This window comes from Zingiber officinale, chromosome 5B, assembly GCF_018446385.1.
Source record: "Zingiber officinale cultivar Zhangliang chromosome 5B, Zo_v1.1, whole genome shotgun sequence".
Lineage (NCBI taxonomy): Eukaryota > Viridiplantae > Streptophyta > Magnoliopsida > Zingiberales > Zingiberaceae > Zingiber > Zingiber officinale.
Window position 1 is genome coordinate 105,544,162 of NC_055995.1, and position 22,470 is coordinate 105,566,631.

A 22,470-nucleotide genomic window follows, 5' to 3' on the forward strand; every position below is an offset into this window, starting at 1 on the left:
CAAGGTGAGGCACATCTCTCAGCAAGGTAGTTAGGCATAGGCACCGAGCTCGCTTATGATTTTCAAAGAGGGGCTGATTTTTTATTCCCGCATGGGGCCAACCTGAAAGGTCGTTGGTCATGAGGACAGAGTTCACTTTTGATTCTCGCATGGGAGCCGACCTAAGAAGGTCGTTGGGCGTGAGAGCAGAGCTCACTTATAACTCGCACTGGGGCCAGAGTCTGGGACTACCGACCTAAAAGGTCGTTGAGCATGGGCTCACTTTTAATTCTCGGATGGGAGCCGACCTAAGAAGGTCGTTGGGCGTGAGGACAGAGCTCACTTATAACCTCAGACCGAGGCGAGAGTTGCAGGACTACCGACCTAAGGTCGTTGGGCGTGAGCGGGGCTCACTTTTAATTCTCGAGGGAGCCGACCTAAGAAGGTCGTTGGGCGTGAGGACAGTTATAACTCGCACTTGGGCGAGAGTGCGGGACTACCGACCTGTGGTTGGGCGTGAGCGGGCTCACTTTAATTCTCGCATGGGAGCCGACCCAAGAAGGTCGCGTGAGGACAGAGCTCACTTATAACTCGTGACCGAGGCGAGTGCGGGACCACCGACCTGGTTGTTGGGCGTGAGCGGGGGCTCACTTCTAATTCTCGATGGGAGCCGACCTAAGAAGGTCGTTGGGCGTGAGGATAGAGCTCACTTATAACTCGTGACCGAGGCGAGAGTTCTGGGACTCACCGACCTGGTCGTGGGCGTGTGGGGCTCACTTTTAATTCTCACATGGGAGCCGACCTAAGAAGGTCGTTGGGCGTGAGGACAGAGCTCACTTATAACTCGCACTGAGGCGAGAGTCTGGGACTACCGACCTAAAAGGTCGTTGGGCGTGAGCGCGGGGCTCACTTTTAATTCTCGCATGGGAGCCGACCTAAGAAGGTCGTTGGGCGTGAGGACAGAGCTCACTTATAACTCGCACTGAGGCGAGAGTCTGGGACTACCGACCTAAAAGGTCGTTGGGCGTGAGCGCGGGGCTCACTTTTAATTCTCGCATGGGAGCCGACCTAAGAAGGTCGTTGGGCGTGAGGACAGAGCTCACTTATAACTCGCACTGAGGCGAGAGTCTGGGTACTCCGGTCCGAGACCGGTGGCGATGGCGCTGGTCCGAGACCAGTAATGATACTCCGGTCCGAGACCGGTGGCGATGGCGCTGGTCCGAGACCTGCTGGACCCTCCTTGCTAGTAGCACAGATGTGACGCTCTCTTCAGCCTCCATTTGCCTCATCTGAACCACCTTAATTACTTCTACCGGCTGGGCGTTATTCGCCAGTTTTGCGCTCGTTCTGCCGCATCCCTCGTCTTCCTGCAAGCATATCATGCATAGTATAGGATGTGGGCGGGAGAGAGGGAACGTGAACCTTATTCGGCCCTGGGCACGCAACGCTCTTCTAGCTTGTGGGAGCTTCGCGTGCCTTTGCATGCTGGTGTGGTAACGAACCGGCCTGGGGGCTGTCTCCACCGAGATGCTTGCCTAGCTACTCCGAGTAAGCAGCTCCCCTGACTGCCAACCCGTGCCTTCCTAACCTCCACTGATCAGCCCTGTTCCCTACGCGACCCCTACTGGACTGCCTGGCCCTTGCAGCTCTGTAAAATCTCCCGCTCGACCTTACCGAGGGATGCCTCTTTTTTAGAGCCATACCTTGTCATGATTACTCCGCCGCGCCTATCTTCAATAGGTTTATTCTTATGCTGACACCTGTCCGTTGCATTTATGGTCCACGCTTCCTAACGTCAGTTTCCATACCTTTTTCGTACGCCTCCGTGCTTACTTCCCTTTATACGGCGCGGGGCGGGTTACCCAAAAAGATACTCGGCCTGATTCTTGATGCTTCTCAGGCATGAATGGGCTTTATAAACCCTAAAGGTCATCTGCCGCTTCCTTTCCAACGCTTCGTTCTCCTCCCCTCCTCCTCCGTGCTCGTCCTTGCTAGTGCAACTTGCCATCTTCCGGCCTGAGCTCGCGACCCTTCTGCCTTTCTGATCGTTCCTGGCCTGTGATCCTTCTCGCCTCTAACCTTCTTGCTTGCTTCTCCCTCGCGACAATGGATGGTAAGGACCTCCCCTGGTATTCATGCTATCTTTCGAATTTGGACCACCGTGACCTGTCGGTATTACAATCCCTTCTGCAATTGGATTCCTCATATGAGCTTCGACTCCCATCACCCAATGAGCATCCTTCGTCTCCTCCTGAAGGTTTTATTACTGTTTTTAGATATCAGATTGTGGGCGGTCTTCGTTTTCCTTTGCACTCCTTTATTTCAGGCTTGTGCCAGTATTGCGGCATCGGCATCTCCCAGTTTGCTCCCAATGTATTTCGAGCTATCTGTGGAACCGTCATCTTATGCCGTATCTATCGAATTTCCTTGACGCCTCACCTATTCCAGCACTTCTACTCTTTCCGGCGAGCCGAGGCGGGGATATTCAACGTTCAGGCCAAGCCGGGCTTTAAGTTCTTTGACGGCCTACCTTCTTCCAATAAGGGTTGGAGGTCCCGCTTTTTCTTTCTTAAACCGCCTTCCCCCTTGGCTGGGTCTTCTCAGTGGCGCCCCCTCCCGGCTTCAGCTTTTCCCCCACATGTTCATGACCGGTGTTCTTGTTCGCTTGTCTGTGTTGATGCTGGAAGACATCTTATACACCTTCGGTTTTAGTCCCGTCCCTGCCGAAATCGAAGCTCCCTTTGGTAAGTTGTCTATTCTTGCACGCCGCTCTTCGCTAACTGAGGTGTCTTTTCTTTTTTATTCTTGTAGCGGCTGCTATCCTCCGTTCCTTCGCCTGCCAAGAGACGCCCGCAGTTGCTGTCCTGGAAGCCCTGCATCAGGAGCTGACACCAGGCGCCTTGTCCCACACCTCCGATCAACCTGCGACTGCTTCTTCGCCCACTAGACAGGCTCCTCCTCTCCGTCCTACTCTACGGCTGCGTGTGACGCGCAATAGCAAACGGACGGCCCCAGTCACCGCCACTTCTCCTCCACCTTCACAGCGCCAACGCGTGGTGGTTCTTTCTTCCCCCTCCAAGTCTTCGGGCGCGAGCTCAGCTCAGGAGACAAGTTTGGGCCAGGAACAGGCCTATGACCTGGAGGTGGCAGGCCCGCCGTCAGACCAACTTACTACGGCGCCACTCCAGAGCGTGCTACCTGCCCCGCCTTCGTCCTCCAGCGATCAGCTTCCGTACTTACTGATGCCCTCCGCGTCTCCTCTTCGCGTGCCTCCGAGCTCGGCCATGCCGACCCCGAACTTGCCCTCGACAGACCCAGCCTTCGAAGCGTTGTGGAGGCTTCCCTCGGAGACCGACCCGGCATGCACACCTGCTGCTGATTCGTCGCCTGTCTTCGGTAGGGTCAACTTCTTTAGGGACCTGGCCATCTCCTGGCAATCAGCCAGCCAGCAGTTCTGGGAGAGCGGTTCTCCTTTGGGGGAATTCGATCAGATTGCTCGTTCACTGGTCGCGGTAAGTCCCTTCTCCTATGTTCCCTTGTATCCGTGTATCTCTGTAACCTCCTTCCTCTTCTTTCGGCTACTGGCAAACCTGCTCCGCGAGTCTGAGCGACCGAGCTTCAGCGAGAGAACGCGACGCTCAAGGCACGTCTCCAGGAATTAGGGCATCCTGCGACTTCCTCAGCTCCTCCCGAGCCCCCTTTGGGAAGCTTGGATGCCTATTTGCGGGCCATCGGGGAGTCAGCAGCTTCGGCTCGGACCATCTCCCATGCTGCCTTTGATAAACTTCAACAGTTGGAGGCGGCTTTGAAGACAAGTGAGTCTTCCCTGGCCTCTGAAGTGGAACGCCACCTCAGAATCGAAAACCGAGAGGCGAGTTGCTTGCCCGGTCTAGGGAATTGGCCCCTGAAGCAAGGTCGGAGCTCCTACAATGGGAAGCCCAAACCGTGGCCACGTGTGGTCGGAAACCACCTCGCGAGCTCTGAAGCTTGCCAGCCCGGCTTCAATCTTTGCAGTGAGCTTTCGGGCCGGAGGCGTGTCTCGGATAGTGACTGAATGCCGGAGGCTATCCAGACAAGGACGCCATGGCGAGCACCGGGAGAGCTCGGCGGTGCAAGGCCTACCGCTGGCCTATGTTCGTTCTTCCTTTTCCTTTAGAAGTCGGGCCGGATGGTCGTCTTCTTTGAGTTACGGGCCAAGGGTAAGACAAGCCTTGAGCAAGGTTATTTCGCGCCCCGCCACTTTCTTGATACCGCCGGCCCGGAACTACGCAGACACCTTCCCTCCTTCGAGGTGGATGACGGGCTCTTCTTCCAGGCTGCTCCTCCTCCTGCTGCCGCTCTAACCCTCGTAGAGGTGTCTCCCCAGGATCTTCCTGCCGCCATCCCCGAAGCTTCTGAAGCCCTGGCCCCTCCTCCTGCTGAGTCGGCCGACCCGGCACCCCCTCTGTCGGCCTTTGATGACCCGTCTCCTCCTTCTCCGAATGTAGTGTAATTAGAACTATGTTAGGCTGCTTACTTTTTGATGCGTTGATACCGGCTTTTCTTCGGTGGTATTTGTGTAATGGTACTGACCTCGGCTTGTTTGTCTTCGCTTTCCCCTACGATCCTACAACTGTGCTGCGTCTCCTTCGCGCACTGATAGCTTGTTTTCTTCGGCAAGTTGTTCATTGGTTTCGGCCGAGCTCCGATGATCAGATTTCCCTTATCTACTTTCTTTCGCTACGTAGCCTCTCCTCCCATCGCCACCCTCCTAATGGGCTGGCCTGGGTTAAAGGTTACCTCGTGTGTCCGTGCAGCCTGCGGATTTGACTTATCCGCCTTCTGGTGACCCTTCCATACGCTTTTGTCCTATTTAACACAATTTCCCAGGGAGGCGCTTCGTATCTCGGACCCTTATCTTTCCCTTAATGCCCCCTGGTTGTCTTCTCGAAGCTCATCGCCGAACGTCCCCCGTCTACTCCAGACCCTGCATCTACCGTCCGTTGTTGACTTACGAAAATGTCCTCCGCCCACCATACCTATAAGTATTATTTGACTCTTTCTTTCGCTATGACAGTAAAGCACTCAAGCGTCGCCGCCGCCGACTGATCGTTTCTGAGACGGCGCCGCGCTTCTTCTTTCTTCTCCAAGCTTCCCCTTTTCGTCTGTTCCTTCTGCCGCCTGAGATAATCTTCCTTGCAATGGCTTCTCCTTCTTGGGCTTCCTTGCTAGCGGAGCATTTCCCAAGCGCTTCAACTTTCGCTGAGTTAGATTGGGATGACCTACGGTACACTTACGAAGTCCCTTCTAGCTTTCGCCCCATCATTCCTACTGGTGTGAACTTGTACTTCGATCCCCCGTCGGGTTCTTGTACTTTCTTTACTGAGCAGTTCGTATCTGGCCTTCGTCTACCCCCGCATCCTTTTTTGTCCGGAGTGTGCCGCTACTTTAAGGTTCCCTTAGGTCAGCTATCCCCCAATTCCATAAAAATCTTATGTGGCTTTGTAGTACTCTGCGAAGTTTGTGAGGTTTCTTGGTCAGCTCCCCTTTTCCATTGCTTCTTCACTCTCGTTCGGGGTGCCGATGGTCTCTTTGATTTCCAAGCTCGCAGCCAAACCGCTTTCTTTTCTCCTCTTCCTCCTCCCAGTGCTAACTGGAGGAAAAAGTTCTTTTTTCTCCGTTTTTCGGAGGAAACTGCCTGGCCCATGCACTGGCAACCTGAACTGCCTCTGACTCCAGCGCTGGACGAATTCCACCTGAACCTCTCCTATGCCACGGCTGCTGATCGACTAGAGGATTGGCGCTTGAATCTGACGAGATTACTATCTGAAGATCTACTTTCTTTCTTCAGGCTAAGCCGTTGTACCTCTGACACACCGCGCTCCTTAGGTGAGTCCGTATGGAATGCCTCCTTTTCGATTCCCTGTAAGAGTGACTTCTTGTGTTGATGCCTTCAGCTGAAGTTTTGTATCGAGCGTCGGAGGTTTTGCCTCTGCCCCTCGATGACCTGGAGATAATGCGGCGCAGTCGGGCAATCTTGGGCAGGAGGCTACTCCCCACCTGGGGTCTGCCGCAGTCGGGGCGGCGACTCAGCCTGCTCCCAGCCCTGCCCTACACGCCGCTTCTCCTTCCTCTGCCGCCTTGAACCGAGGTCGGGGTCGGGGCCAAGCCACACTCCCAGCCAGAAGCGTCTCCCGAGGAGCCTCGCGATCATCCAGACGCGGTCGCGCAGCTCTTCATCGCGCAGGTCCGAGCTCATCCGGACGAGGCGACACAGACAGGGGTGCGGCGGCCTCTTCCCTGGGCCAGCCTTGCTCTGATGATTCTGACTCTGATAACCAGCCCCTGCTTCACAGGCGGCGCCGAAAACCAGGTCTGACTTCATTAACGCTTGGTCTTGCTTTTTTCTTATGATCATACTGCCTCTTGCTACTGTCGTGACTGGCTCTGACCTTACTTCCCTCTTTACATCTGTTTTCCTTATCTGGCAGCTTCCCCTAATCCCTACAGGAGGCGACCAGCTGCGTTCCGCTCCGCTCCTACTGCTGCAGAGGGAGACAGCCCCGGCGATCATCAAAACCCGGTGCCCACTGAGCCCGTTCCTGAGCCAACTCCGGCCCCTCCTGGTGCTGACGTCGGCCCTTCTCAACCTTCCTTCTCCGCCCGCCATCGTTACAGGACCACCATCCCCTCTGAAGCTGCTCTAGCTCGGCGGCCCGACGCCCCCGCAAGCCTCCTGATGATGAAAGGCTGTCTCGGCAGTTTGTGGGCAGAGAGCATGGATCAGATGGGTGACACACCTCCATTGGCCCAGATGGACAGGTTCTCAAAGTCCTGGGCTAAAGTAAGTACTCTTCACCTTATACTGGGTAGTGGTTGGCCTTAACTGAGGGTTATATCTTTCCTCCAGACTCATGCAGAATCCCTAGTGCTGAACCAATCTTTCCACACCCTTCATCATGAAAGCAAAGAACTACAGGAGAGAGTCTCCGAATTAGAGTTGCAATTGAACGACCCCGCCCAGGCCAGTTATACTTTGCGAGCGGAGATTCAGACCCTAACCAATCAGACCAATCGACAGAAACGGTCCCTGATACAGGTGAAGGATGAACTCCGAGCTATGAGGGAAGAGAAAGCCGCATCTGAGGCGGGGTTTCAGCAGCAACTAGCCCACCAAGCTCAGGAAATACAATCCAAGAATACTCTTCTGCAGGACAAGAACAATACACTGGAGGTCCAGGCGGCACAGTTGGAGACTCAGGCAGCTGAATTGCGGGCGCTGAAAGCAGAACTGTCACAGTCCCGAGCGGCGTTAACTGGGGTATCCACCGCTTTAACCGTCTATCAAGAAGGAGAGGAGGACCGTTGCCTACGAAGTCGAATGTCCTACCTGACTTCCCCCGAATTCCTGTCCCAGGCTGGGGCACTCTTGGCTACGACCGTGCCCTACACGGCGGCTGGAGTCATCAGGCAACTGCACGCACAGGGCTTCCTGAGCTCTATCCCCCCAGCAAACTTCTTGAATCATGACCAAATCGTTCAAGGCTTTCCGGATGAGATTTTTTCTCCTTTCAAATGATATGTACTAGCCACTTAAACTGGGAAATCGTTACATGTACATATGTCTTTTCGAGTTTTCCTTTGACCATCCTACTGCCTCCTCGCCCCTCGTCTGATCCAGCCTACGACCACAGAGCCAGCCCCCTCAAACTCGATAGGGCCGTAGGTAGTTGGCACTCCAAGGTCGATCCAACTTCCTTCCTTGAGCGTCTTGTAAATAATAGGCTCCGGATGCCAATCTCTTGATAACCTTGTACGGTCCATCCCATTGAGGAGCCAACTTCGTCACTTCCCCTAAGGGCTTTATCTGCTTCCAGACCAGGTCACCTTCTCCGAAGAACCGAGGGATCACCTTCCTATTATAGTTCTGTCTCATCCTCTGTCTGTAGGCTTCCAACCTGGCAGCTGTTTGCTCACGAATTTCGCTGATGAAATCCAGTTCAGCCAGCCGCCGCTCGGTGTTCTCTCCGTCGTACATCATCCTTCTTACAGAAGGTATCCCGACCTCCAGAGGAACCACCGCTTCATTACCATAGACCAGATGGAAGGGTGTCAGACCTGTGCTCTCTCGGGGCGTCGTACGGTAGGCCCACAAAATGCCTGGGAGCTCGTCCACCCAGCTGCCCCCCATGTGATCCAGCTTGACTTTAAGCCCGCGTACTATCTCCCGATTGACTACCTCGGTCTGACCATTACTTTGAGGATGAGCCACTGAGGTGAAGGCCTGAGTTATGCCGAACCCCTTGCACCAATTCTGTATCCTGTGCCCTTGAAATTGTCTACCATTGTCTGACACCAACTTATGGGGTAAGCCAAATCTAGAACTGGATCACCGCATCTTCAGTGATTCTGGCTAGGGCTTCTGCTTCTACCCACTTGGAGAAGTAGTCTACTGCTACCAACAAGAAGCGCCTCTGCCCGGTAGCCATCGGGAAAGGTCCCACGATATTCATACCCCATTGATCGAAAGGGCAGGATATTGTAGAAGTTCTCAGCAGCTCTGTAGGTCTTTGTGTCAGGCTCTGGTACTTCTGGCATGATAGACAAGTATTCACCAACCTCTGTGCGTCCTTCTGCAAGGTAGGCCAGAAATAACCAGCCAGCAATACCTTCCGAGCCAGCGTTCTTCCCCCAGCGTGATTACCACAGCACCCCGAATGTATCTCTCGCAAGGCCTGGTCCGCTTCCTCCATATTCAGGCACTTGAGTAGAGGTCTGGAGAAAGACCTTTTGTACAGCTGATCCCCAATCATTGCATAAGAATGGGCTTGCCTCCTGATCATACGCGCTTCCTCGGGGTTGGCGGGCATGGCTCCTTGTTGAAGAAAGCTCATTATGGGCGCTCTCCAATCAATTACTTCTCCCGCGTTATTCTGTAAATCTATCTGGGCTACAAGGAAGGTCTGCGCTATAGATCGGTCGAGCGTCCATGTACTCAGGGAACTAGCCATTTTAGCCAACTCATCCGCTCTTTCATTTTCAGCTCTAGGAATCTTCGTGACTGTGACCTCCTTGAATTCTCCTTTCATCTTTTCATAAGCCTCCTTATAAACTTGCATCCTCTCGCTATTCACCCCAAAATGCCCGGTTGTCTGTTGCGTTACCAGCTGGGAATTGGAATATATGATGACTCGGCTCGCCCCCACATGCCGAGCTGCTTGCAGGCCTGTTAGTAGAGCTTCATATTCTGCCTCATTGTTGGTAGCTCTGAAATTTAACCGCACGACCAACTGCATGATATCTCCCTGTGGGGATATGAGCAGTGCTCCTACACCACTCCCCCGATGGGTAGCCGACCCGTCCACGTAGATTTTCCAGACCTCTTCTGAGTCCGCTGGGTATACTTCTGTCAGGAAATCTGCCAGAGCCTGTGCTTTGATTGCGGTTCGAGGCTGATATTGTATGTCATACTCCCCCAGCTCAGTTGCCCACTTGATAAGCCGACCCGCCACTTCCACCTTGGTGAGAGCTCGGCCAGGACGGTAATAGGGTGCGCCAAGAAATACGGTCGGAGGCGCCGAGCCATGAGAACAAGTCCATAGACCAACTTTTCCAGGGCCGTATAGACTCGGCCCCTTCAATAGATGACTGAAAAATACACCGGCCGTTGTATTATCATGCTCCTTAACTAGCACGGCCCCCACGGCCTCGGGGGTGGTCGACAAGTAGACCCAAAGGGGCTCTCCCACAACAGGCTTGAACAGTGATGGCAAAGACTCCAGGTACTGCTTCAGCTCTTCAAAGGCCTGTGTGCATTCTTCCGTCCACTGAAACTTGACCGCTTTCCTGAGCACTTTGAAGAAGGGCGCCGCTCTATCTGCAGATTTGGAGATAAATCGGGACAGGGCTGTTATCCTGCAGATCTGCATGTTCCAAGTGCTTGCACCTTCTCCGGGTTGGCCTCTATCCCTCATTCGGTCACCAGATAGCCCAGAAACTTCCCTCCTTTGGCCCCGAACAGACATTTCAAGGGATTCAGCTTCACCCCATATTGCCTCAGAGTCCCACAGGTTTCTTCTACATCTTTTATCAGACTGGACGCCAGAGGGGACTTGATCAGGATGTCATCAACATAAACCGCTACGTTCCGCCCGATCTGAGCTCGAAAGACTTTGTCCATCATCCTTTGGTAGGTAGCCCCAGCGTTCCTGAGTCCGAATGGCATGACGGTATAGAAGAAAGTACCGTCAGCCGTTATGAAGCTGACCTTCTCCTGGTCTTCCTGGGCTAAGGGTATTTGATGATATCCCTGATAAGCGTCCATCATGCATATCCTTTCACAACCAGCCGTTGAGTCCACCACCTGATCGATACGCGGGGGAGGATAACAGTCTTTGGGAGTGGCCTTGTTGAGGTCGCGGAAGTCTATGCATACCCTCCACTTGTTGTTTGGCTTCTTCACCAACACGACGTTGGAGAGCCAAGACGGGAATTGCACCTCTCGGACGTGTCCAACCCTCAGGAGCTGCTCTACTTCAGCTCGGATAATCTTATTCTGCTCGGCAGGGAAGTTTCTCTTCTTCTGCTTGACTGGCTTAGCCTCGGGTATAATATGCAATTTGTGCTCGGCTACTTCTGGTCTGACCCCGGGCAACTCCTCTGGCGACCAAGCAAAGACGTCTCGGTTGCGGCTCAGACACTGTATCAGCTCTGCTTTAAGCTCCGGAGGTAAGTCACTGGCGATGCGAGTGATACTCTTCGATCTGTCGGGGTGTAGCTGGACCTCCTCCCAAGAGATCGGTTCTTCAGTAATAGGTAGCGGTTCCTCTTGGATAGCGTGTACTCCCCCATCTTGCGTCCTCCGGCTTTTGCGCGCCTCTACTCGGACCATGTCTATGTAGCAGCTACGAGACACTTTCTGCTCCCCCTTGACCTCTCCGACCTGCTCGCCGACCGGGAACTTAATCTTCTGGTGAAAGGTGGAGACGGCAGCCCGGAACTCATGCAGGGCTGGCCTTCCCAGGATAACGTTGTAGGAGGAAGGTGAATCCACCACAATGAAAGTGCTCCTCCGCGTGCGCACCAATGACTCAGTGCCCATGGAAATGGCCAGCTTGATCTGACCTATGAGTTTGACTTCATTACCTGTAAATCCGTACAAGGAAGTGGTTACAGAGTTGAGCTCAGGCCGATCGATCAGATCTCCTCAAACGCAGAATAAAATGTTGACCGAGCTCCGGTATCCACAAAGACCCGAGCCACTCGGCTATTAGCAATAATGGCCCTGATTATGAGGGCATCATCGTGGGCGCTCTAAACCCTCAAGTCTTGGGGCCAAGGAGGGGCGGATGCACCTCGTAGCTGCATCCCACGGCCCCCACATATAGTCGCCGGCTATGTGCTTTACGTGGCCGACCTGAGTCTCCGTCAGTGGGCCCTCCTGAAATCATACCAATCTCTCGCACAGCCACGTTGCCCCGATTATCGAGTTCTCCGGCGTCTCTTCGGTCTTCGCCGGGGCCAGCTTGGTTAGATGGGCCAGCTAGGTCGGGCCGGGCCTGCCGAGCACGTCCAGCTGCAGCCCGTTCTTCCTCCATTCTCTATATTTTGGGCGCCAGCGCCGGGGGGGGGGCAAGCCTTGCTCCGCAGCTCGCCTGGAATCCCGGGTGAATTGGAAGCAGTTGCTGAGATCGTGTGTCCTGGATCGATGATATGTGCAATATGGTGCTCCCCTTGGTCCAGGCCTGGGCGCTTGTATGGCGGCGACTTGCGGAGCTGGCCTGGCTCCCTGAGCGGGCTGGGGGAAGGGCTGGGCTGGCTGTGGTGCTCTTCTTTCAGGTCGGTTGCCTGGTGCCACCGTCTTCTCGGCTTTCCGCCTAGCGGCCTGCGCTTCTTCCACTTTGATGTAGCACGAAGCTTTCTCTACCATATCGTCAAAACTCCGGGCGGGGTTTTTGATGAGATCCCTGAAGAATTCCCCTTCTCGCAATCCGTGGGAGAAGGGGCTCATCAGTATCTCAGAGGTGGCAGAGGGGACGTCGTTAGCTACCTGACTGAATCGATTGATGTAGCTTCGCAGGGGCTCCGTTGACTCCTGAGAGCAAAAAGGCAATGGTCGGTTTTTGGGTACTTACGATTACTGGCGAAACGGCGAAGAAAGGCCGTTTTGAAGTCCCTGAAGCGGCTGATGGATTCTGGGGGCAATCCATCGAACCACTTCTGCGCCGATCCAGACAGAGTGTGCAGGAAGACTCGGCATTTGACGGCATCGCTATATTGATACAATATAGCCGCGTTCTTGAACTTTCTCATGTGTTCCTCTGGGTCCTTGCTCCCATCATATTCTCCAATGTTTGGGGTTCGGTAACCCCGCGGCAGGCTTTCTTTCAAGATCTGGGCAGAGAAAGGTACCTTATCGTCAGGATCTTCGGGCATATCTTCAGCCATGATCACGGCCTTCCCCTTTCCTGAATCCCGAGGCGGGTGTAGAGAGCTTTCCGCCACTGAGGCTGGCGGCTCTTCCTTCTTTGGACTACGCCCGCGAGGTCCGGACCGATGATAATCGCGGCGGGGCTCTCGGAATGAAGCACGCGGGAGTTCTTCCGACTGCTTCCTCTTTGAGCTCCTGTCGGAAGCGGGAGCTAGTTCTTTGGATGCCTCAGGGGCTAGGCGAGGTCGTGAAACTGTGCCTTGTCTTTTGGAGGCGGCCTTCTTCCTCACCTCCTTGAAAAGCTCGTACTCCCCTGCAGTCATAGTTACGTTGATCCTCCGGCTAGAACTTCGACCGGAGTCCTCCATCTTCACGCTCCGGAACAGGTTGTTGTGTTCCCACAGACGGCGCCAAATTTGATCCCGTCCGGAAGCTGAGTCGGACGGAGGCCGGTCGCGGTGGACTGGGCATTGACGGAAAGTCGCGGGCGGTGCAGGCTCCCCACGGGTGGCTGATGCGGCTGCAGGACCCTGCGCACACTCAGACAATCCCCCCCCTCACGTTAGAGACCAAAACCCAGGGAAAAAGTCCCCGGATCAGGCCCTCCGACGCTCAAGTCAGGTCCTTTTTCCCCAGAAAAAAGCAGACAGAAGGAGAAAAGGAAAATAGTTGCGGAAAAAAGTGACGGGGGAGTGTGCGCGCGTACCTGCGTACGAGGGATTTCTCCCCTTTTATGCGTCCTCCTGCTGGAACCTGCCCCTCTGTCAGAAAACGTTAGACGTCCGGCTTTGTCCTCTAGTCCTGGACACCTGTCGCGCTGCTATTTGTTGTGAAAGCATCTTTCTGTTAGGAAACTCTGCCTTCGCACTTGGGTTTTGTCAGGCTACTACTGGCTATGAGGACATCTTTTCGTTTCAGGAACCTTCGCCTTCGCCCGCATCGTTGGTATGTAATGATTACCCCTGACGGACCGTTGAGATTCTCCGCTCCCGTATTACTTAGCTCCTCCGATCCATTGTGTCCCCGCACCAGCCTGCACCTGTGGTTCGTATTTCCAGGCCTCCAACTCGCAGACCTGCAGCCCTAACTGTCTAGACATAGCTATGCTGATCTTCAACCTGCCTCCTGCGCTTTGTACTTCCTGGCCCTCAACCGCAGGTCTGTAGCTCGGGCTACTTCTGATCAGCTCTGTCGCTTCCGACCCATTGGCCTATACTTCCAGTTCTTGGCCTCTGCTTAGCTCTGCCGATCCCGACTTGCATCCTGCGCTTTGTACTTCCTGGCCCTCAACCGCAGGTCTGTGGCTCGGGCTGCCTCTGCTCAGCCCTGCCCTGTACCTCCAGTTGCCTCCGCTTAGCTCTGCCGATCCCGACTTGCATCCTGCGCTTTGTACTTCCTAGCCACTGCAGGCCTGTGGATCGAGCTGACTCCACTCAGCTCTCGACTTGCATCCTGCGCTTTGTATTTCCGGCCCTCAACCACAGGTCTGTGGATCGACTCCGCTCGGCTCTGCCGATCCTGACTTGCATCCTGCGCTTTGTACTTCCGGCCCTCAACCGCAGGTCTGGCCGCTTCTGACCCATTGGCTTATACTTCCAGTTCTTGGCCTCTGCTTAGCTCTGCCGATCCCGACTTGCATCCTGCGCTTTGTACTTCCTGGCCCTCAACCACAGGTCTGTAGCTCGGGCTACTTCGATCAGCTCTGCCGCTCCCGACCCATTGGCCTATACTTCCAGTTCTTGGCCTCTGCTTAGATCCTGCGCTTTGTACTTCCTGGCCCTCAACCGCAGGTCTGTGGATCGAGCTGACTCCGCTCAGCTCTGCCGATCCTGACCGGCCTATGTGCTCTGTATTTCCGGGCCCTCTACTGCAGGCCTGTGGATCGAGCTGACTCCACTCAGCTCTGCCGATCCCAACCCGCTTCTACCTATGCTGAGCCCTGACTGCCCTGTCAGCCTGCCTTTTTGACCGCCAAGTCGCCATGACTATTGACCGCCACCTCCTCGTGACTTTTGACCGCCACATAGCCTGAACTTTTCTAATCCTTTCCTCTTGGGCCCCTCCATCACTAACCGTATCAGTATGTATGAAATGACATGCATGTGATGGTTTTATATAAATATGTAAATTATAAACAGAGTAGATCCTGAATGTAAAATGTCTCATTTTAATTTTTTTACTGATAGAATATCGACGGAAAAAGTTTCCGTCGAAAATTAGTTTTGATAATTATCGACAGAAATACCGTTTCCGTCGGTAATTACTGACAAAAATAATATTTTCATCGTTAATTACCAACGAAAATATCATTTCCGTCGATAAATCTGGCCGCTAGGTACCGATAGAAATAGTATTTCCGTTGGTAATTATCAACAGAAATACTATTTTCGTCGATAAATTTGATTGCGGGGAACAGTGTTTCTAGTGGTATTTACTAATAGAATATTTATTTAGTCAAAAATAATACCGACGGAATTTAATTCGATTTCCGACGAAAAACCTTGTTTCAACGAAACAAACACTTTTCAGTTGGAATGTCATCGGTAAGAGAATATTTCGATGGATTTCTGATGGAAAATTTCATTGGCAAATCCAATTATTTTTGTAGTATGTAAAGAGAGGTAAATCGAGGAGCCAGTTTATAGCCGATGACTAAATGACTAAGAAATAAAAGGAATTTTTTCTTAAACACATGTACTCAAAAATTAATCTCTATTCTATTATATAAATTTATCATCTTCTAACTAATTAACTAATTGGACACCGTGGAAACACTAAGTCAACATTCACTCGTACTTTGATGGTGGAGATCAGTGTGACAATCATTAATTAGTGTGAGATATAATTGACAATCATTTAAAAGGGTTTGTGCCAACGTGAAACTCATTAAATAATTGAATCAGATCAACTTTCATTGTGTCCCTGACTAAAAGAAAAAACTCAGCAAATCTACCAGAACTAGGACTTTTAAGCAATAGGAGTTTCCCCTCTAATCAAGGCAAATTTTTAGCTCATCTAAACCATCAATCATATGGGGAAATATAAAAGGGCCTGTCATCCTCAGGGCCCATGCAAGGGGCAAAGCAGGCACAAACACGAACATCTGGGTTAATAAGAGTATTTATCCGGCGTGATTAATTTTAAAATGTCCAATTACAAGTTTATATCGTGCCACTTGTCATTTCTTGAATTTATCCTTAACGGGTAAAAAATTTCTGTAGGACCAGTCATCTTCAAATTAATCGGTTCAAAAGAACTGGAACTGTCAGATAAAAATAATAAGGGGTGAAAGCATATGCAAAATGGCATCTATATCTAAAAAAATTATGCTTGCATGCTTGATGGAAAGAATTGTCTTCTTTATGGACTTTTCATTAAAAATATTATGGGAGTACCTAAAATTTCCATCCTAATATTTTTTCCATTGATCTTTAATACTTTGTCATTAAGGGGGAGTCTTTTCCAGCAAAATATAAACCAACGCTCTTTATAATACGCTTTAAGCAAATGCCAAGGTAGGAGGGTCATGTTATTGCCCTTGAATAAGCTAAATTTTTAGTTAGTCTAGCTTGTAAGAATGATTCTAGATGCAAAACTTGACTCTTGACCTAGCATGCCATTGCTATAGCCAACATTGGAGATTCAAAAATTTAAATCCGAGTGGAGAAAAATTCCTTAATGGATGAAAATCCCTTAGATCCCTCCACCTATAAATAGTCCGAACCATACTAAGTAATCTGTTATTTCTTATTATATTTTGGTTGAATTCTCTAACTTTATTTGAGTTATATATTCCATACAATATATAGTAGTCGATTTGTTTTGATGTTTTAGGTTTCCAACTATTCCCGATATCTAGTTGTATCATTAATCCTACATATCACTCTCTACCCACAAGCTAAATTCTATCACATTCGATCAAGGTTGATGCTTCACATCACTCCACATGTATTAAGTCTACCATCAAGCTTGATTCTCTATTGTCATATCAAGATTTCCCTAACCATGAGTGATAAATATATCCTTTCTTAATGAACACGTCAAAAAAAAAAAACCCTACAAGTTAAATATATTATCAAATAGGCACCAGAAGCATGACCGTCAGAAACACATCTTCCTCCAACATTGGTTAAATGCTCAAGATTTCGATGTTTCATTTATCTAGAGTATCTGATCCATCAAAATTTTCTATTGGTCACTGGATAAATCTTAGAAGCATAGATGAGTCACAAATTCCCGTTGTTTAGAAAATTCATCCGTTTGCCATCGCACCAAACCTGGGTCTAATATGAGATGTTAAGCTAATAAATTGGAAATGTAGCTGCTGTATACCAAATCCTAGGGTGTACAGGTCTTGGAAATGTAAGCTAGCTAGCTGGATAGATGATCATGTCAGTACGCTGAGTCAATGAAAGCTGAGGATGTGGCGTTCTCTACCGCCTTTGGGTGATCTTCGCGATGACGTGGACCTCCGATGAACTTGTAACAAAGCCGGACCGGGAAGGGATTCCCCGCAACGACCCTCCGACGCTCAAGTCAGGCAACGACGAGATGAAGCAGGAGCAAAATAACGAGACTGTGGCTATAGTAGATGAGAGAAAAATCATACCTCCGTCGAAGTCCGGGGGTCTTTATATAGGACCCCAGAGGCATGTGCACGCTTCCCGAGACGTGCATGTTCCTCAAAGCATACCTTAGAATGGTTGTGTCAGGAAAGTATGTCTGACGTCATACCGCAACTGTCCGAGCATATCTCTGCCACGGCAGCGGAAACTTCCTCCGTACGATCCTCGGTACGGCCTGGCCGCCAACCATGTTATTTGTCGGCGGCAGGTGTCTCGAGAATGATATCACTAGCTGTCCCTTTTGTCCTCTTCTAAGCCTTTTGTCTCTACTTGGGTCGGACGAGCTGGTTGCTCGGCCTCCCGGGTGCCCGAGTATATATGCACCTCGGACCGGGCGAGAAGGCCGCTCGGTCACACGGGGTACAAGCTAGCTGTTCTGCAATTTGGCCGAGCAAATTGGCCACGCGGCACAGCGGTTCCTCTATAAGAGCTTGTGAGCGCCGGAAGCTCGACCCGAGGTCGAGCTGTCTTCGTGTCAGCTCGGAAACTACTCCAGCCGGTCGGCCAGATGACTTCCTCCCCACTCAGCCGGAACTTTGACTCTCCCGTATCATTGACCCCTTCCTATGTGGGTCCCCGATTTTTATCACCGGATCAATAGAACTTTGCCAAGATAGAGTTTATAATGCTGAATCAGTCATGGCGTCTGTCACCAGCACGGTGAGATGCGAAATCGATGTCCTGATCGAGATGATTATACCGTACTACGCCTTGCACTCTAAGCAAAGCTACCTGCGCCACCAAATTCAAATCAGACCCTGCAGCATGCTGATGCCACCACGCCACCCTCCTCCTCCTCCTCCTCCTCCTCCTCCTCTTCTGTACATATAGATATATATAAATACCCATGCACCTCCTCCTCTTCAATTCATCCTCGATCGTCCTCTTATAAACAAACTCCACCATAACTGATCGATCGATCATCAGCGATTAATGGCTCCGAGGAAGAAGATGATCGTGCTTGTGCTTCTGCTGCTGGCGGCGGCAGCATGCACCATAGCAGCGGCGTCGAAGACGAAGAAGGCTGGGAAGGTGTGCGACAAGGGGTGGGAGTGCAAGGGCAGCGTCTATTGCTGCAACCAGACCATCTCCGACTTCTTCCAGGTCTACCAGTTCGAGAACCTCTTCAGCAAGCGCAACACCCCCATCGCCCACGCCGTCGGCTTCTGGGACTACCAGGCCTTCATCACCGCCTCTGCCGATTACCAGCCCCTCGGCTTCGGCACCACCGGCGGAAAACAAACCCAGATGCAGGAGGTCGCCGCCTTCCTCGGCCACGTCGGCAGCAAAACCTCATGCAAGAAACACAACCGTCCATCGTTCAATTCATTCGCGCGCGCGCGCGCTAATTAATTAACTTCGATCCTAGATCTTCTTGCCTTCCAATGTTTATATATATTCTCGTAAATTATCGGCGCAGGTGGATATGGCGTTGCGACCGGCGGTCCTCTGGCGTGGGGCCTGTGCTACAACAAAGAGTTGAGCCCGAGCCAGTCCTACTGCGACGACACCAACTTCGACTATCCATGCACGCCCGGCGTCGACTACTACGGCCGCGGTGCTCTGCCGCTTTACTGGTATTCATCAATCTTAATTAACTTTTTTATTGGACGCGTCGATCGATCGAGTAATTAATTAATTAATTAATTTTACGATATGCTCTGTTTCTGGCCGATCGGAATGCAGGAACTACAACTACGGATCCATTGGGGACGGCATCAAGGCCGACCTCCTCAGCCACCCGGAATACCTGGAGCAGAACGCCACCATAGCCTTCCAAGCCGCCATCTACCGGTGGATGACGCCGATGAAGAAGAAGCAGCCGTCGGCGCACGACGTGTTCGTCGGGAAGTGGAAGCCGACTAAGAACGATACGCTGGCGAAGAGGCTGCCGGGCTTCGGAGCCACAATGAACGTGCTCTATGGCGACGTGATCTGCGGCCAGGGCTACATCGACAGCATGAACAACATCGTCTCGCACTACCAGTATTACCTCGACCTGATGGGCGTCGGCCGCGACATCTCCGGCGATAACTTGGACTGCGCCGAGCAGGCGGCGTTCAACCCATCGTATAAGCCGTCGTCGACGTCGTCCAGCGCATGATGCATGATTTGATGGGTTGGCGTTGCTACTATCGTTGTGATTTAATTGCTGTCAGCTGTGAGTATTGCGGCTAGTATGGTTAAAGGTTTATTTGCATTTGCGATTAAAAATGTTCATAAATTATGCATTTAAAAATGAAATTATTATAAAATATAATTTCTTTAGATAAAAAAATAAAGGGCACAGTGGTAAAAAATGTAATAAAAATAAAAGATCGGAACTTCTGATGAATCCTATTTCTAAAATGAAGGGTATAGATAAAATAATTATGATAATTTTTATCAAGACAACAACATGTTATAATTATATTTATCTTCCTTCATATCGACTAATTGTAAGAAGGTCGTTGATACTACAGTTCCATATTTTATGATAGTTATTAGAACATAAATAGTTTTGGTGAAAATTATTACCTATTATATATCAGTTTGATTAAAATTTTACGAGGTCATTTTTGAATTATTTGGTAATTTTAAAAGCATAGTAGGTTTCCATCCATTAGATATATTTATTCAAATTTAGATTTTAAGAAGAAAAAAAAAATCTAATGTAGAAATTACCAAATCTCCTTCCTCATAAAAATAGATGAAAAGATGAATCATTCATAATAATGATTGGATTGTGATCATGATTCGATCACAATTGATTATGATCTCTCTTTGGGTTCACCGTCCTTCTCATATTATACTTTGGGTTAGAGCGGGCGGGTGGAGGCCGCTCGGAAGCCGCGAGAGGTGGGTAAATTGTCAAGCTATCGGGTGTTGAGTGGAGGGAGGGGCCTCCGGCCACTCGCCCCGATCTAAATTATAACCTAGGGGAACGGTAAATCTAAGAAGGGATCGTAATCAATTATGACCGGATCGCAATCATGATTCGACCATAATTGGTAGACCAAAGGATCTATTTATTTGAATGCATCTATTTATTAATTTAAAATAAAAAAATATATTTGGACACGGCAGTGGAGTACAAACTCTTAGGCTACATTTAATGAAGGGTAATCCGTCTGGTAATGTAATCAAGATTAATTATAAAATTAATTACTTTATTTGATACAATTTTAAACCTATAATATAATGTAATTTGGATTAGAAAAGACAATAAACTTTTGTAAGATGAATTATAAAGCTAATAGTATGTAATCTAAATTACATTCCAATGCTAAGATTTAATATACCAAATGATGCGGCGATAAAGGAGGCCCGCCCGACAGGGTGTCAACTGTCAAGGTGGAGGTCAAAGTCAAGATGATCAATGTCGGGTGTCAAAAGGCTCACCTACAGTGTCCGAACGGAGGTCGACTACAACGATCGATCGCAGCAACCAATGTCTGATCGGCAATAAACTACAACGGCCGGTCGGTCAATCAATGTTTGAGCGAGACAACCGTTCAGCACGGGATAATAGGGTAAGATAGCTAGACACTCAGTGCCAAGCCGCAAGATGCTAAGGAGACCAAAGAGCTTGTTTTCGGGAGGGACAAGCTACTACACTCAGTCACTAAAAGGAAGAGTAGTTGAGACCGAAAGAGTGGATGAGTCCCGGTCGAGCGGCTACCCCGCTCAGCCAAGCAGCGGGACCCTTGTCATATTCCTCGATATCCTTTTGGGAGATAGTGTCGCTGACACGAGGCATGATCGATAGGCAGATTGTACGGTGGAAGCTTCTACTATCTTGTCAGGGCTATGCATGAAGGATCGAAAACACGTTTTGGTTACTTGGTTCGGAGCCTAAGATAGTAACAGCCTACTATCTTATTGAAACTAAGTAAAATGCAAGCAATATAAAATTATACCGACAGTAAATGAAAGCTGAAGCTCAGTCGGCACTTGATTGAAGTAGTAGCTTGCTTGAAGACGAAGTGCAAAGTAGCAGTACGAGCAGCTTTGCACAGAGATGAACTGGTGAATCGATTCATTACCCAACCTTGGACCTCGAGCTCCTTTTTATAAGAATGGTCAACATTCAGTCGATTGATCCTTAGGTTCGGTCGACCGAACCCGCTCCCTTCCTTCTGCGCTAAGCTACGATCAAATCCCATCTTCGAGCATTGATGACACTTAATGGTTCGGTCGACCGATCCCATTGTTCGATCGATCAAACAATGAGCTTTCATAAGTCGTTTCATAGCAGTTCCATTTATCACTTTATTGTTAAAGACCGGATCAGCCCGTTCTGTCATAAGTACCTCTTCTCTTATATTTCTTCTGCTAAGTAGGATTCGACAATGGATCCAAGTCAATGATTCCAAAACTTCCTTTCCTCAATCTTGATTCACACAGAAATTTAGAAATTAGAATACCAGTGAAATTTGGGAAACCTGAATTACCCTAGGCACTAGGCACAAACATCACCTAATCTAAGAAATTAGATTAGATAGCATATGAGTAGGCTTGACAAAACCCCATTCATCTAGATTCTTCATTAATGCGCCTTTAGGTCGATCGATCCTCTGCTTTAGTCGATCAATCTGGCTAGCTTCCATCATTTCTTTTGATTGATATGTACTGTGACACATCATCAAGGTTCGGTTAACTGATCCTTTGGTTCGGTCGATCGATCAAGCTTCGATCGGAATGTGCTCTACTTTGGTCTGAACTGATCTCTAGTCTGAGTCAAGCTGGTTTGATTGACCGATCCCTATGTTCGGTCGACCGATCAGGCCGAACCTACAACACAGAGTTAAACAGAATATTCCTGCAATACAAAGGTTAGCACAGTAATATATATATAATGCATGAGTAATATTAGACAATAGAACTGTCTTAATCTCAACTTGGAAACCTTTATGGTTTCTTTAGTTGGATTAGCGACCTTAGATTGTTCCTTTCAGGAACATGACCACATTGTCGCTCCTCCAGTTGTATACCTCAACTTACCTGTCAAACATTGGTCCTCCAGACCTGTTTGAACTTTGCCTGCTCAATGTCTAATTGTCTGATCCACTAAGACTTTTCTTGCAATACTACATTAGCCAACTGCAATAATAGTAATACAGAATACTATGCTAAATCTAAACTTAGATTTACTTAGATCCGCTGGTCTAGTCGGCAGCGCGCGCTCGACCGAAAACCATTCGATCAACTTTTCTTGGAGTTATCTCCTCCAAGACTTCTCGTTACCTAAGATTATCTCCCCCTAGGATTTTCTCCATTTGGCATCACTCATCAGAACCTAAGGTTACCATCCCCTAGGGTTTTCTTCGTCTGACTTCACTCATCAAGACTCAGTATTCAGTTACCCAGGGATTAGGTTCTCCAGACCTATCGAATCCACCTGACTTCCACGATCTACCGAGATTTTCCTCGCCTAGCCTGCAACTAGCTAGGACTTCCCTTGCCTAACCGCAGTTA

The 22,470-nt window shown here is 50.1% G+C and overlaps 1 protein-coding gene across 1 annotated transcript; it reads left to right on the plus strand.

Annotated features, from left to right (window-relative positions):
- The first annotated feature begins 17,889 nt into the window (after positions 1–17,889).
- On the plus strand, positions 17,890–19,227 carry LOC121987711 (chitinase-like protein 1). The gene is made up of 3 exons (XM_042541446.1): positions 17,890–18,310; positions 18,434–18,590; positions 18,700–19,227. Exons 1-3 carry the CDS (start codon positions 17,947–17,949, stop codon positions 19,115–19,117), a joined length of 939 nt encoding a protein of 312 aa, XP_042397380.1. The 5' UTR covers positions 17,890–17,946; the 3' UTR covers positions 19,118–19,227.
- The last annotated feature ends 3,243 nt before the right edge of the window (positions 19,228–22,470 follow it).